Source organism: Phoenix dactylifera, chromosome 14 (assembly GCF_051530095.1).
Source record: "Phoenix dactylifera cultivar Ajwa chromosome 14, Ajwa_hap1_PhDact_Kaust_v1.1, whole genome shotgun sequence".
Classification (NCBI taxonomy): Eukaryota; Viridiplantae; Streptophyta; class Magnoliopsida; order Arecales; family Arecaceae; genus Phoenix; species Phoenix dactylifera.
This window is the reverse complement of record NC_143203.1, coordinates 25,719,938-25,735,068: the sequence shown is the minus strand read 5'-3', so window position 1 is coordinate 25,735,068 and position 15,131 is coordinate 25,719,938. Positions and strand designations below refer to the sequence as shown.

General features: G+C 36.4%; 2 protein-coding genes across 3 annotated transcripts; one reads left to right on the top strand and one right to left on the bottom strand.

Moving 5' to 3' along the window:
* Positions 1 to 520: 520 nt before the first annotated feature.
* On the bottom strand, positions 521 to 9,468 carry LOC103722779 (uncharacterized). Of its 2 annotated transcripts, XR_003382795.3 has the most exons (5): positions 8,852 to 9,468; positions 5,927 to 6,412; positions 1,718 to 2,239; positions 1,266 to 1,629; positions 521 to 981 (listed from the first exon to the last, which is right to left on the bottom strand). XR_003382795.3 is itself a non-coding variant. In XM_008813460.5 (4 exons), exons 1-4 carry the CDS (start codon positions 9,380 to 9,382, stop codon positions 1,549 to 1,551), a joined length of 1,620 nt encoding a protein of 539 aa, XP_008811682.2. In that variant the 5' UTR covers positions 9,383 to 9,468; the 3' UTR covers positions 1,254 to 1,548. The 2 variants fall into 2 exon arrangements, 1 of the variants encoding a protein (XP_008811682.2); XM_008813460.5 differs by lacking the exon at positions 521 to 981 and having other exon boundaries at positions 1,254 to 1,629.
* A 1,714-nt stretch (positions 9,469 to 11,182) lies between these two features.
* LOC148700137 (uncharacterized) lies at positions 11,183 to 13,617 on the top strand. Its single transcript, XM_088710986.2, has 2 exons — positions 11,183 to 12,331; positions 12,447 to 13,617. Exons 1-2 carry the CDS (start codon positions 11,385 to 11,387, stop codon positions 12,466 to 12,468), a joined length of 969 nt encoding a protein of 322 aa, XP_088567112.1. The 5' UTR covers positions 11,183 to 11,384; the 3' UTR covers positions 12,469 to 13,617.
* Positions 13,618 to 15,131: the final 1,514 nt, after the last annotated feature.

Sequence of the window (15,131 nt, the reverse complement as noted above, 5' to 3'; positions counted from 1 at the left end):
ATAAGGACTTGTAGATACTACTTCACGTTGGAGTTGGTATGCCATGTTCATCGCAAATGGAAGGTTTCTAAGGATACATGTCATATCCTAATTCCTATCACACAGCTGAGATCTGATGAGATCTGCTCTATTATATGTTATCATCTATAACGTCAACTAGCTTCCTACAGCAGTAATTTTGAAAGCTAAGAAAGCTTTGTTGATCAAATAAGAAAGAGAGTAATGGAAGACAGCAGTTTAAGCAAAAAGTATGGCAAATTGGTCAGGTATGAGAAGAGACCATTGGATCCTGACCTATAACAAGATTACCAACTTGCCAGGTTTTTGTCACTTTTATTCCCAGAAATAAAAATGGTGCAGCAGATTGGTAGCCAACATGGCTGCTCCATCCAAATATCTACTGTTTGGATACAGGATGGCTTCAATCATTACTCTGTATGTTAGATTGTGGTATAGATGTCTACTGTTTGGATACAGGATGGCTTCAATCATTACTCTGTATGTTAGATTGTGGTATAGATGGTACTGAAATAGGTTCATGCAGAACTTTGAACCTTTTATATATGTTGCATCTTTGGAGCACTAATGCACCACCAGAAAAAATAAAAATAAAAAAAAAAAAAATCACACATCCTCGATCATCCTCTCTCTCTCTCTCTCTCTGTACACTTAATTTATTCAACCAATCGAGAATAAATACATCCATATCTTCTGTAGATGCTGAGCCCAAATCTGTGTAAGCAATTATTCACGGCACCATGCACTAATCTTTTTTGACTCCCTCGAGCATCTCCGATCGCATGATAGAACCGCAGGTTTTAACAGCCTCCTGATCATGGACAATGAAACCAATGGATCATGGCAGGTATGCTTCACCTTAGGCTAAATGAAGAGAAAGGGTCTCCATGCACCCCGAGTTTCCAAAGCTTATGGTCAAAGTTTCCCATCCACCTCAGGGGGAAAAGCTATTTCTGTTCGTTTCTGAAAGTGTATGTTGCCCATCAGTCCGATTAAATATTCATTTTAAGCCTTTATGCTTAGTATTAATGCAAAACAGTTTTATCTGACAAGAATAAAATAAAACTGCAGTAATTAAAGAGGCAAAGAGTTGATTATAAAATAAGATGCAGTAAGAAATCATAATTCAACAAACTAAAATGACAGAAGTCAAATGAATAGCAATTGAAGAACTCTTTTAATTCAATGCAGCAAGAAAAAATAACTGCAAAAACTAGAGGACTGAGAAGTTAAAATGGAATAGCAACCTGAGGGAAAACATTGTATTTCAATCACCCATCGGACAAGGTATACCTTTGGATCATAGAGTTGATACCTCAACAACGAGGACAAAATATAAAAAAAGCAAAGAAAACTCGAGCATTGAGAGTGGCTGAAGAAGATGACAAAGGCCACCTTGTACGACCATATGTGGGTAAAATTCCTTTCAACTCATTTGTTTTCTCCTCGAGATGAAGTGCAAAAATTATCAATAAAAAAGTAAGTTTTCTGGCATTGGAAAAGTGAATCTCTTCAGTCGGAAAGCTTCTATCATGGGGAGGAGAAGTTAAACTGTAGGCCGGTCTTTCCATTGTCATGCCCAAACTGTTTCAGTATGTAACAGTAGTTTATCTGAAAGTAAAACCCATATTTGTTAGGAAACGCAAAAGTCAATCTTTTTAGTTAGTTAAAATTCAGATTGACATGTTTTGGAACAAACCTCCATACGGAACAGTTTTGTGGGAAATATTATGCCAAATCCTGCAGAGCTTCTAAATGACTCCCCAAAGTTCCAAAATGAGAAATCCTTGAACGTGTTCTCTGTCAATTTAGCAAGATTCCCAGCATTGATAAATACATGACCATGTATTCCAGATTCTCTGAACAGTTTAAAGGGTAGGTCAAATGAAAGATCGACAAAGGCAGCAACTGCAAGGTCGCCTCCCAGGACATCCCTTTCAGAAGAGGCCGGGGAATCATCTTTATCGGATTTGCTAGCGATGAACCTTCTTGAGTCAGTCGGGCCTAATCCTCTTGTTCTGAACCCTAACAAGGAAGTGGGCCCGCTCAAGTTGCAGACGGGAGAAGAATGACCACCCATGTAGAATCGCTCAGGCAATGGTGAAGGCAAGTCCATAAATCCCCTTCCCCATGGCAGAATGGCACCTGCTGCAACTCCAATATTGAGAGCAGCTGCAGAGTTATAAAATCCCAAGTGAAAAGCGCCTCGAAGATCAAACTCCTGTTACAAGGTATGACGAGAGCAGACAATAATGAGATGAGATACAATTCTGCCTCATGGAGATCAATAACATGACTTTATAGGCCTAAATCACGAAGAGCTGCTATGACGTATATAGTATAATGTACTCGAAGAATGTAATATGCCATGGAAATGTACAATATAGTATAATTTGAACCTACAGACAGTCCACCCAAACAGGGAATGATTTAAGCCACCAGCCACCCAATCACCACAGGAACGAAACACTGTCTAAGACTAGTCCCACCCTCTTCACTCCCTATACCCTCCCCCTCCCCCCACCCCAACTCCATTCCATTTGGTGTCCCTCAATAATCAAATCTTTTAAGAATGATTCATAAGCTAGCTTAGGGCCTACCTGGAATTAAACCACAGTTAGATGATTCATTACCTACAGCCAAAAGGACCCATTGATGGGAACGGAGCCAGAGAAGGCTGAAATGGGAAAAATACTCCTTTTAACACAACCCTCTATTAGGTTTCAAAAAGAATAACATCACAAGATTACTATTGTTCCATTGAAACTAAACAAATGCAACTTCGTTTTTGTAGAACAGGTCCTTGCATATCATTCTTTTACCTGAATATCTAATTCCTCCCATCATATACCATGAGAATGAGAGGTTCATTTCAGCAAAACTTTCTAAACCCTCCTCTTCTCCAACACAAAACAATGCATATAACAACAGTGTTTGAACCCGAGGACACACGCCAAACTGCTCAGGCGGCCAGATCATGGGTTCACGGTTTAGCCACAGGTCGATCAGCAGCCAAATATATAAGCAATGAAATTCCAACCCCTCTTCACCTATAATTGACTCACATCCCACAGTCTGCCTTCATCTCTGCCGTCCGAGCCCTTCCTTAGCCGCCGCCTGCTGCTGACTCAAGCATGGTAATGCAGTCCCTCCCTTTGCTATTGGCATCCCTATGTTCCCCCCATGCCAACTTCAGCACACATCCGCTTTAAGAAATCCCTACACTGTCCATCACTTCGCCATCACTATCATCCATTCCTCCACCACCTCCAACTCAATCCTCTAAAGCAGTCCCTCCCTCAACTAAGCCCTAATTGCCATCCCTCGCCTCTTGCATCGTCAACCTTTCCCTCTCCCTCTACAATATTGAGGATCCACAATCAATCATCCCTTGTCCGATGCCCAGGCTACCGTCAAGGACATGTTGCAACCACCAATAGAGGAACAAGAACGAGGTAGCTAGGACTTGATATAGGGTATTCCTGTTTGGAGATCGGGGATGCCATTTTTTCTCTCTTTTGGGGACACATGGTTTATTGGTCACTTCACCTGGCTATTTTAAACAGCCAAACAGGCCGATTGATGGTCTGAGCAGTTTTCAACCATTTCCTGGTTTATATATGACCTAACCTGTATTTAGTTTCCGGGAATGGGTTTGGCAGGTTGACCCGGTATAGCACTGTCTACTTGTTCATTTATTAGCTAAGTTTTACATTTTCAGATACTAATTGGCATTCTGCTTGTTTCTTTACTTTGTGATCAGAAACAACCTCACATTCTCTATGTGAAATGAAGTTTCTGCATCATTGTCCACAATCATGTCTTTCAAATTGCCTCATCCACTTCATCATCTCAGAATATTCACTTGAACTACCGCTACCAAGCTGCTACTGATTTCTTCTATGCCGGAATGTCTTTACCAGCTTAAGCAAGGTTAGGAACTAATCTTATTATAATGTCTTTAAATTCTGCCATTCTCTGGTCATGAATTTTCTTCCTTGTCTACCTCAAATGGAGATGTAAAAATGCAGGTTCACTCGAAAACATGAGAACTTTTGTCAACTAGAATGTCGAATTAAACTTGCTGTCTTTGGAATTTTACATTTCCCCATAACTAGAATTTTTTCATGTTTTACACTCTTTTTGATGTATATGTTTCCTTCTAATTTTACCTATGCATCATTTGATTTATCACTTAACTTTCATATTCTTTTAACAATACTAACGGTAATAAGGTAGAGCTCTTGGTGGAAGTGCAGATTATCAATACATTTTGAGAAGGAGGAGAATGAGGGGCCAAAATATACCCAAGGCCAGAAAAATCTCAATTTTGATATTATAATACTATACATATGACAGTTATTGAGTTCTTTTTTGAGGAAATCAATGCACCTATACCAGGTCTAGAGTTTTGGTGATGCATCACCCAAAAATCAAACCCAGAACCTTTGGTTGCTAAGCAAAAGGATGTGACTTTTAGGGCAAGTCCCAGTTCCAACAGTTAAACAGATTCTTAACTGCCGGAAAAATTATCTGAGGAGGGCACCCATTTAGTTTCACATGCTAGTGTATCAAAGAAGGTAGCTATGAGAAAGGTGTAATGCTCATCTCAACTACACTTTGCACAATTCATATGTCCTTGTAAACTAGCAAGCAGTTTATTTAATAGAAATGAATGAGGACCAGGAATACCTTGACACAGTTTGCGTATTTAAAAGTACACAGATTACTTGTCAAATACAAGGAGATAAAATACAACTTATGAAACCACGTGAAGCAGCAAGCAGTTTCTTTAATAGAAATGAATGAGGACCAGGAATACCTTGACACAGTTTGTGTATTTATAAGTACACAGATTACTTGTCAAATACAAGGAGATAAAATACAACTTATGAAACCACATGAAGCTTAAGGACGAGACCTGGAGAGACCTTTGCTTGGAGGCATACCCATCCCAGTGCTGCCTTTATTATTAACTTAGACTATTCCGAAGAGTCTAAGATAAAAACTGTGAACCTTTCTTATGTGAAATCATTATAAAGAATAATCCTATTATTAAGCTCTACAACTTGAGAGTTTGATCTCTGCCACATTCTGGAAGGTTGATTTGTGGACGGATGCTCCCTTATAACACATTATTGCTAGAGCACTTTGAGGTAAAGGCATCTACAGACCTTTATGAATAAACAAAGTTGGATGTTTGTTCAAAAATTATGATTGATTGCCAACTTCAAAATGTACAGTTAATATATTCTGCTCATAATAACTGCAAAGTGTTGAAACCTAAACCACAATTCATGAATGACTGAACAAAGAAATCACAATACGCCACTCAAGAGCCTTGGGAATAAGAAAAAAGCACGAGGCACAGAAATTTTGAGTTATAAAATCACTATCATCTAGGTCAGAACTAAAATAGCATGGCCATATATAGCAGTAATTTTCAAGAAAAGAAACAGCAAATTAAGTACATTATCATGAATATCTATATGAGCTTTGCAAAACTCAACACTATCATGCTAAGGCATCCGTAAGACAGTAGAATGCAAAGGAATTTCAGCCTTGACTGCAGTCTAAAGCTAGTGCCCAAAATTGTTCACAAATTAATGGGTTCTAACCCACCATGCAAAGCACATGCACAGTATCTGCAGTTGAAAGTAGGAAAGTTACCCCATTAACTACGGAATGATTCACAGTTACAGACATCCAAAATAAAAGGCTATAACAAAATCAGCTTCAGAAAATTGCTGTCTATGACTCACAATTACACACTAGCAAACCTTTGGTGTAACAAATAAATTAATTTAAAAGTTTAAATCGTGCTGCTAGAATTATGGAGAATGTGTGGCTATCAAATTTATCCCGGGAACTCTATATTAAAATAAGAGGAAAAGGTAGAGCATTGTACCTGCCGAATAAATCGTAAACTTTTACTATATGGTCCAAGACCACCAACTTGAGTAGTAGAAAGAAAAGCATATCCACGAGTTGGTCTCAAATGTGAATCTCTGCGATCAATCTTATACGTGTATTTTACCGAGGAGAGAAGACTATGTCCTAACAACCTCCTTACTATCTTGGATGCCGTGCGACTTGGATCAGTTAGGTTACGCCACGTAAGATTGTAAGCCAAGTTATGGTGCGTTGTGGAAAGCAAACCGAAAGAAAGGCCCAAAAGATGTTCTTTATATGATGAAAACTTCAACCAATCTTGAGAAAGTAATGAAACTCGAGCCATAAGAGGAGTTGATATTGCTTTGAATCTGGGCAAGGACAATCCAGCACTTATCTCTGATGCTTGGTCCCAGCCATAAGCCCCAGAAGCATCCCAAATGTCACCGTAGCCAGATAAATTTTTCAACTTAAGTGATCCTTCAAGTGACCAAGATCTAGCCTACAAAAAGCATGCTAAAACAATCACGAAGCATGCAAAAGGAAAACCATTTAAATAACGTCAAACATGAATCAAGTGAATCTATACTACAATTCAGCACTAAAAATCTCCTGCTCTCATTGAGTAAATTCAAACCCCGGAGAGAGAGACACTAACTGTCAACATGTCAAACAGGACAGAGAATATTAAAAGTTCCATAAAAGGTCCATCGTGCAGATATTAGAGAATATGACAGAAATTTAAGAATGATAAGCAGTAAAAATAAGTTAACAATTACTATTTCAGATAATGAGTTTTAAGATGTATTTATAACTACCAACAAAAAAAGTGTTTATGGGTGCATCCATGTGCATGAAAGAGTGATTGTACACAAAAGAAGAGAATGTATTTATACAGGTGGGCATCATGGTCTTAGGAAAGGAACTTGCTACATGCACTCCTGCAGTCCTACTTTTATTGTTGCACTCTTGTGATGTCTCTTTAAAGAATTTGTTTTAGACACATGGATAGCGCAATTGTGGCATGAGTATAGATTTATGATCCTTTTAATTCATAAACAAATTAAATTAGCAGAATATCCTATGGCAGTCCGTGACCATTATATGACGGTGTAATTACAGATTTACAATAAGGATTTTATGCAGAAATAAATGAGCATTTGGCAGGATTGTATGAATGTGACTGATCTATGATGACTTTGACTTCATCACATGCAACATATCTAATTGAAAAGAATAACTATTAGATGGTCGTGATAAATATGACTTACCATTATTTTTCATTTTTGTGAATAATGTAGCACATGATTCTATAGATATTTTTGATCCCATCCAATATTCTGAGCATGGTGTTTTAATTAATGATGAATGTTTAAATAATCAAGATTTAATAAACAAGTGATGGGCTTGTATCATGAGAGAAAGATAATTTGAAAAAAAAGGAACAAGTACATTTACTAATCTTCTATGAAGGGCAAATTGAAAAAGAAAGAAGATTTTCATCCTTATTTGAATATAGAAAAAAAGTTAAATGGTTCGCTAAAAGTTGCATGGTTGAATCAACCCAAATATCAAAACAAACAGTATAATTAAAATTAAAACAAATACACCAAGACCTACCTTTAGAATGCTCAATGGTTGTATGCTGGAAATAGTCAGCAAGAAATCATGTTCCTTTAATCTCATGATCAGAAGATGGTTTCAATGGTCAAGCTGATACTTCAATTCAACACTTTTTGTGACCACCCTAAAGTCCATTTTGGTCCATCTCCTGTTTAAGTGCAAAACATATTCCAATTGGACTCTTAAATCATTGATCCATCTTTATGTCTTTTAGTTTAATTCGCTGATTTATTTGCACCAGTGGAGAAAAATATACAAGTAACTGCTTGTTGACTGGTCACACAATTGAAGGTGGGCTCGAACTTGAAGTCTCAATTCTCAAATTCTAAGCAGTGACAATGGTCACAAAGGATTTCACCCTCTTCCAGACCTAGCTTCCTTTCCCTTCCAACTTGTTGAAATTTACAAAGAGTGATTGTCCTCTCTAGAATGCATGAAATACATATCCATACTAAATATGCAACAATATGATCATTGGTCAGAATGAGTACATCAAAATGTGCGATTTTATATACAGATTACGGGTGAGAAAAAGGATATAAAAATCCAAGAATGGACAGAAGTACTTAAAAATGTTTTGAGTACATTTTCCATTTCGGACAAACTGACCTATAACATCGACAAGGAATATCTGACTATGGGGATCGCACACGAGAACTATACCAATGATGTTGCATCTTCCGGCATTCTTTTGTCTGCATACTTAACACCATTACTGATCCATTTCGGACAAAAGCACTAAAAGAAAGCAAAGTCAATACTTTCTTAGCCCATGCTGCCACAAAACCAAAAAAACTTCTTTTGCTTGTTCTCACACATGATCCTAGAGAACCAACTCAAAGTAGATGACATGTTGTGAAAATCCAAATGCAGTATAGGGTTTATCCATAAAAAACAAGCAAAAATATCGACAAACCCACCCAACCTAGTCAATCAACTGGGGGAGTAAACAAGCCACTGAAAGTCCTAGACCTATTCCTTCTGGGCTAGAGAGAGGGTCCATCTATCGAATCACTCTAAACAACAAAAAGCAGTACTCCTTCAGGCCGGACAAAGTGAGGTCGCTGTTCACAATAGTGCTGATAAGAAGATCGTCGAACCCTCCCAGAACCAAAAAGAAAGACCCAACGAGGTGGATCGAAAGGACGATCCTAACTACTGCCCGTATCAAATAACTTCACAATGCTTTCTTCTAGCAAAGGGAACCTCATTTATCAAACCAACCCGCAATGAAGCAAGAAAAAAGTCAGCAGAGTCGCAAAGAAACTAGTAAATCTCCTACTTATTGGAAAAAAAGAATAACGAGCTCGATTCTTACCTCGGGCTTCGTGAGGATGCCAATATCGCCGGTGAGTGGATTCTTGGCCTCCGCTACATCGATGATGACATTAGCGGTGCCAGGAAGCTCCGGGGGGCCAGCATCAAGCGTGATGCTCACCGAATCGAAGACATCCATCCGGCGGAGCCGCTCGTTTGCGGCGCCGGCGGCCTGGAAGAGCTCCTGCATCGTGGACGCCGACCGGAAGGCGTCGAGCACCTCGGCCTCGATCAGGGAGTCCTTGGTCTTGGCGTTCCCCCTGATCACCACGTCGTGGACACGGAGCCTCACCGGCCCGCTCGACAGGCGGCGCAAGAGGCGCTCCACCTTCTCCCTCTCCGACGGAGGCCCGCCCCCGCTCTTCCTCTCTCCTTCCTCCTCCTCCTCTTCATATTCTTCTTCCTCTCCTCCGTTTTCGTCCTCGTTCTCTCCTCGTCCTCCTCGTCCTCTATTGCCGTTCTCTTCGGATTCCTCAGCTTCTTTCTTTTCTTCGGCGGTAGGGTTTTGATCTTTCTCCGAGGGTCCCGCCATGAGAGCAGGGGAAATAGGACGGGTTTTTGATGCTGCTCGGCGAGGTTTGTGTCGGAGAGTTGGCTTGGTGCGCAGGCTCTCGTCTCAGTACTTTTACGTCTTTTCCTTGCCTGCTCTAGATTTCCAGTCTGATGGGTCGAACTTTAGATGGGCTTTGACATGAGCCCATTGATGCCTTATGTTGGCCCATGCCCACATAAACCCCCAGTTTAAGCACAGGGTGGGTGGGTGTCCAATCCTCTTTGGGTTTGGTCTAAAATCACAAGTCATTCTTTATAACAACCTCTTCAAAATACTAGTCGAAAGATATTATTTGAGTTTCTTAATCCTGTATAAGTATCTAAGTGTTGGAATTTGAATGAATTTTGAAAAGTTTTAAAGAGGTGTAAATAAAAAAGATTTGTAACCCCCAAATTTTTAAAAGAGTTGTTGTAACATTTAAGTATTTCAAATTCCATTTGGAAGTTTCAAAAACTTCCCATTATCTTTCATTATGGCCTTAATGAGGCCATAAGTATTCAACCGTTATGGTTGGATTACACAAGGCCTATAAAAGAGCCATTCCCTGCATCTAACAAATATACAATTCAAAACCCTTCTTCTTCCTCTCATTGTTTCTCTCTACCACCATTCTCTCTTTTACAATTTTCTATATTATTGGGCAACCGATATAGACTAGGTAATCTGCCTACTACAGACGTGCACTGTAGATTAGGCCCGCTGTGAGCCGTTTGGGTTGTATCTTGGAGCCGTCGCTGACCGCCAATACCTGCACGTGGGGAGGCAACAACGGTTTTAGGACAGTGCGTCTTTTGGCGTGCCTCTCACACCTCACAGGCCAGATATTTTCTTACCACTATTTTATTATAATTGTTAGATTTTCTTTTTATGTGATTTAAATATTTTACAAAGCATCTTGATAGATCAACATTCTAAAACCGTTGTTATATTGTTTCATTTATATGTTTATATATTCTGCAAGATGCATAGTTGAACACTGTTTTTGTTCATCTTTGATAGAAATCATTGCTGAATACACTTTAAATAATAATATATATATAGTTTAGCTTTAGATTCTCAATTTTAATATTAAACTGTTTAATAAAAAAACAGTTTACTGCTTAATTAAAAAAAAACAGTTTACTGTTTAATTTAAAAAAAACAGTTTACTGTTTTAATAAAAAAAAAGTTTACTGTTTTGATCAAGAAAATAGATTACTGTTTTAATTAAAAAAAACAGTTTACTGTTTTACTGTTTTAATAAAAAAAAAGTTTACTGTTTTGATCAAGAAAACAGATTACTGTTTTAATTAAAAAAAAAAACAGTTTACTGTTTTAATTAAAAAAAAACAGTTTACTGTTTTAATAAAAAAAATAGTTTACTGTTTTAACAAAAAACAGTTTACTGTTTAATCAAAAAAAAACAGTTTACTATTTTAATAAAAAAAAACAGTTTACTGTTTAATAAAAAAAACAGTTTACTGTTTAATAAAAAAAAACTGTTTAATCAAAGAAAACAATTTACTGTTATTAAAAAAAAAAACAGTTTACTGTTTCAACAAAAAAACAGTTTACTGTTTCAACAAAAAACAGTTTACTGTTTAATTAAAAAAACAGTTTACTGTTTTAATTAAAAAAAAACAGTTTATTGTTTTAATATAAAAAATAGTTTACTGTTTTAATTAAGAAAATAGTTTACTGCTTTAAAAAAAAAAAGTTTACTATTTAATATATATAAAAAAAAAAGTTTACTGTTCTGATTTAAAAAAAAAAAATAGTTTTGGTGAAGATATAAGTATTAAATCTAATTGGTGACATTAGGGTTGTTTTCCTTTACAATTATTAGTAAAGTTATTGTTACATAGTATATTATTAAGAGATACTCTTAGGAACATCTTGTTTAAATTTATTCATTAGTGACATTATTGTTATTATTTTTCCTCATAGTTGAATACTCTACTGCCCTTTTTAAACTTTAAAAACTTAGAGTTTAAAATTTAGAATGGCAAATATGGAAGAAGCTAATAGTATTAAGCCTGAAAAATTTAGTGGACAAAATTTTCGTAGGTGGCAAAGACAACTTAAATATTGGTTGACTGTGTTAGGACTTGTATCTGCAATAGAGGAACCACGGTCTAATCAAGAGTTACCTTCACAAATGACTAATGAGCAAGTAGAGTACCACTGCTATAATAGAATACTTAGTGCTTTGTCTGACCATCTTTATGATGTATATCATGCCACTACCTCAAGTGCAAAAGAACTTTGGGATGCTTTAGAGGCTGAATATGGGATGATAGATGCTGGCATTGATCGGTTTACTGTCTCAAATTTTAATAATTATAAAATGGTAGACAATAAACTAGTGGGAGATCAAATTCATGAGTATCAAGAACTTCTGAGAGGAGTTGAGAAAAAGGGAACCAAATTTAGTGAAGATTTTAAAGTCTCATGTCTTATAGATAAGTTGCCATCATCTTGGAATGATTTTGCTAGGACCCTTAGGCATAAACAAGGAGAGTTAACCTTAACCCAAGTCATAAACTCTCTTAGAGTTGAGGAAAAACATAGAGCCAATACTAAGAAAGAGGATGAAAAGACTCCTAAGGTGAACCTAGTTGAAAATAATACTAAGAATTTTTACAAGAGAAATAATTTCCAACATAGGGGTAAGAACTTCAAGAAAAATAATAGGTTCCACAATCGTTCTAACCAAAACCAAAACTTCCAATACCGTAATAATAATAATAATAAAACATTCAAGGGCAAAGGAAGTGAGAAAAGGCTATGCTTTGTTTGTGGGAGAACTAATCACATGGCGAAAGATTGCTTCTTCAAGAAGAATGAGGAGTATAAGCCGAAGCCCAAGTCAAATCACTATCAAAGAGATCCAAAGGCTCAAGTCTATATGTTGATGGATCAAGAGAATTCAGCTGAGCCATCCTTTAGGTATAACTTTAGTTCTTCTACTATTAATTTTACTTATGGAAATAAAGATTGGTGGTTAGATTCTGGAGCTAATGTACATATTTGTTTTGATCATGGTTATTTTAAAACTTATCAGAAATCAAGTGGAGGAAGTGTAACATTAGGTAATGACTCTGTTGCACGTGTGCTTGGAGTTGGAGACATAGATTTGAAGATGACATCTGGAAAGATCTTAACTTTGAAAGGAGTGCGACATGTTCCAGAAATCAGAAGAAATTTAGTTAGTGGGTCATCCTTAGTCCAACAAGGATACAAGGTTGTTATGGAATCCAATAAAGTTGTAATTTCAAAAAATAATGTATTTGTTGGGAAAGGATTTATTAGTGAGGGGTTGTTTAAATTAAATGTACTTTCAGAAGTTAAAGTTATCTCTTCAAGTGTTTTCAATGTTGAATCTTCTAATGTATGGCATGAACGATTGGGACATGTACACTTAAAGAAAATTAAAAGAATGATGGATCTAGATTTAGTCCCTAAATCCAATCTAAACTTTAAGCATAAATGTGAAGTGTGTGTACAAGCCAAACAACCTAAAAGGCCTTATAAGTCTGTAGAAAGAAACACTCAATTCTTAGAGCTCATACATAGTGATGTATGTGATTCGAACAGACCACCTACTAGAGCAGGAAATAAGTATTTTGTGACTTTTATAGACGATTGTTCGAAATTTTGCTATGTGTACTTAATAAAAACTAAAGATGAGGTGTTTAATAAATTCAAGATTTATAAGACCGAAGTAGAGAATCAATTAGAAAGAAAGATTAAGAAACTCAGATCCGACAGAGAAGGTGAGTATACCCTTACTAATTTTAGCATCTTCTGTGAGGAATATGGAATAGTACATGAAATAACTCCGCCATACTCTCCTCAATCTAATGGAGTAGCTGAAAGAAAGAATAGAACTTTAATGGATATGGTTAATGCGATGTTGATAAGTTCTGGACTACCTGAGAATTTATGGGGAGAAGCAATTCTTACTACATGTTTCATATTGAATAGAGTAACTGTGAAAGATAATGATAAGACCCCTTACGAAATTTGGAAGAAAAGAACACCTAATCTTAAAATCTTGAAAGTGTGGGGGTGTTTAGCTAAAGTAGCAATCCCTGAGCCTAAGCGAAAGAAGATAGGGCCTAAAACTATAGATGCTGTCTTTATAGGGTATGCTCAAAATAGTAGTGCCAATAGATTCTTAGTTATAAACTCTGAGATTAGTGAAATTTCAAATAACACAGTTATAGAATCTAGAGATGCTACCTATTTTGAAGATATATTTGCTTATAAAAATAAAATTTCACACCAAGTAATAGATAAATCATCTACTAATGATAAACCTTCCACTAGTACAAATGCATCTAAGGAACCAGAAACACAATTAGAGTTAAGAAGGAGTAAAAGGTCTAGAATAGAGAAAAATTTTGGAGACGAATTTTATACCTTTTTAACAGAAGGAGATCCTACTACCTATAAGGAAGCTATGTCTTCTTTAGATGCTCCATTTTGGAAGGAAGCTATACAAAGTGAGATAGAGTCTATTATTCAAAATAACACTTGGGAGTTAACTAATTTACCTCCTGGAAATAAAGCTATTGGGTGTAAATGGGTGTTCAAGAAGAAGTTAAAACCTGATGGAACCATAGACAAGTACAAAGCTAGACTAGTAGCTAAAGGTTTTACACAAAAAGAAGGAATAGATTACTTTGATACATATTCACCTGTATCCAGGATAACTATGATTAGAATTTTAGTTGCTTTAGCATCAGTGCATAATCTAGTGATTCATCAAATGGATGTTAAGACTGCCTTTCTAAATGGAGACATAAATGAAGAGATATATATGGAGCAACCTGAAGGTATTGTAGTTAAAGGTCAAGAACATAAGGTCTGTAAGTTAGTTAAATCCTTGTATGGTTTAAAACAAGCTCCTAAGCAATGGCATGAGAAGTTTGATAAAGTGATCTTAGAATATGACTTTAAGATTAATGAATATGATAAGTGTGTGTATTACAAAGAGAGTAATAGAGAACATGTGATATTATGTCTTTATGTTGATGATATATTAATATTTGGGACAAATTTGGAGATAGTAAATGATGTTAAGTCTTATCTTTCTAGAAAGTTTGACATGAAGGATTTAGGAGAAGCCTATGTAATTTTAGGAATGAAGTTGGAAAGAACACCTAATGGAATTACTCTTAATCAAACCAGTACAATAGAAAAGATGTTAAAAAAATTTAATTATTTTGATTGTAAATCTATATCAATACCATATGATCTAAATGTGCATTTGAAGAAAAATAATGGTGGACCAGTATCTCAACTGAAGTATTCACAAATGATTGGATCATTGTTATACATAGCAAATAAAACTAGGCCTGATATAGCATATGCTGTTGGGAGACTTAGTAGATATACTCATAATCCTAGCAAAGATCATTGGGTTGTTTTAGAGAGAGTCTTTAAATATCTTAGAGGAACCTTGGAATACTAATTGTGTTATAAGGGATTTCCGAATGTAGTTGAAGGGTATAGTGATGCGAATTGGATAACAGACAATATGGATGTAAAGTCCACTTCAGGGTATGTATTTCTTTTGGGTGGAGCAGCAATATCTTGGGGATCTAAGAAACAAACTATTATCTCTCGCAGTACTATGGAGTCAGAACTAATAGCTTTAGATACAACTTGCTCTGAGGCTGAGTGGATTAAGAACTTGATGCTTGACATGCCTTTAGTTAATAAACCCATACCTGCCATTTCC

Bases quoted from the DNA above. Each gene is read 5' to 3' on its own strand.
- LOC103722779 (XM_008813460.5), bottom strand. From the start codon at position 9,382: ATGGCGGGACCCTCGGAGAAAGATCAAAACCCTACCGCCGAAGAAAAG. The intron at 6,413-8,851 runs GTAAGAATCGAG...TGCTTTTTGTAG, and splicing joins GCATCCTCACGAAGCCCGAG to GCTAGATCTTGGTCACTTGA. The intron at 2,240-5,926 runs GTACAATGCTCT...ACCTTGTAACAG, and splicing joins GTTTACGATTTATTCGGCAG to GAGTTTGATCTTCGAGGCGC.
- LOC148700137 (XM_088710986.2), top strand. From the start codon at position 11,385: ATGGCAAATATGGAAGAAGCTAATAGTATTAAGCCTGAAAAATTTAGT. The intron at 12,332-12,446 runs GTATAACTTTAG...AAAACTTATCAG, and splicing joins TCAGCTGAGCCATCCTTTAG to AAATCAAGTGGAGGAAGTGT.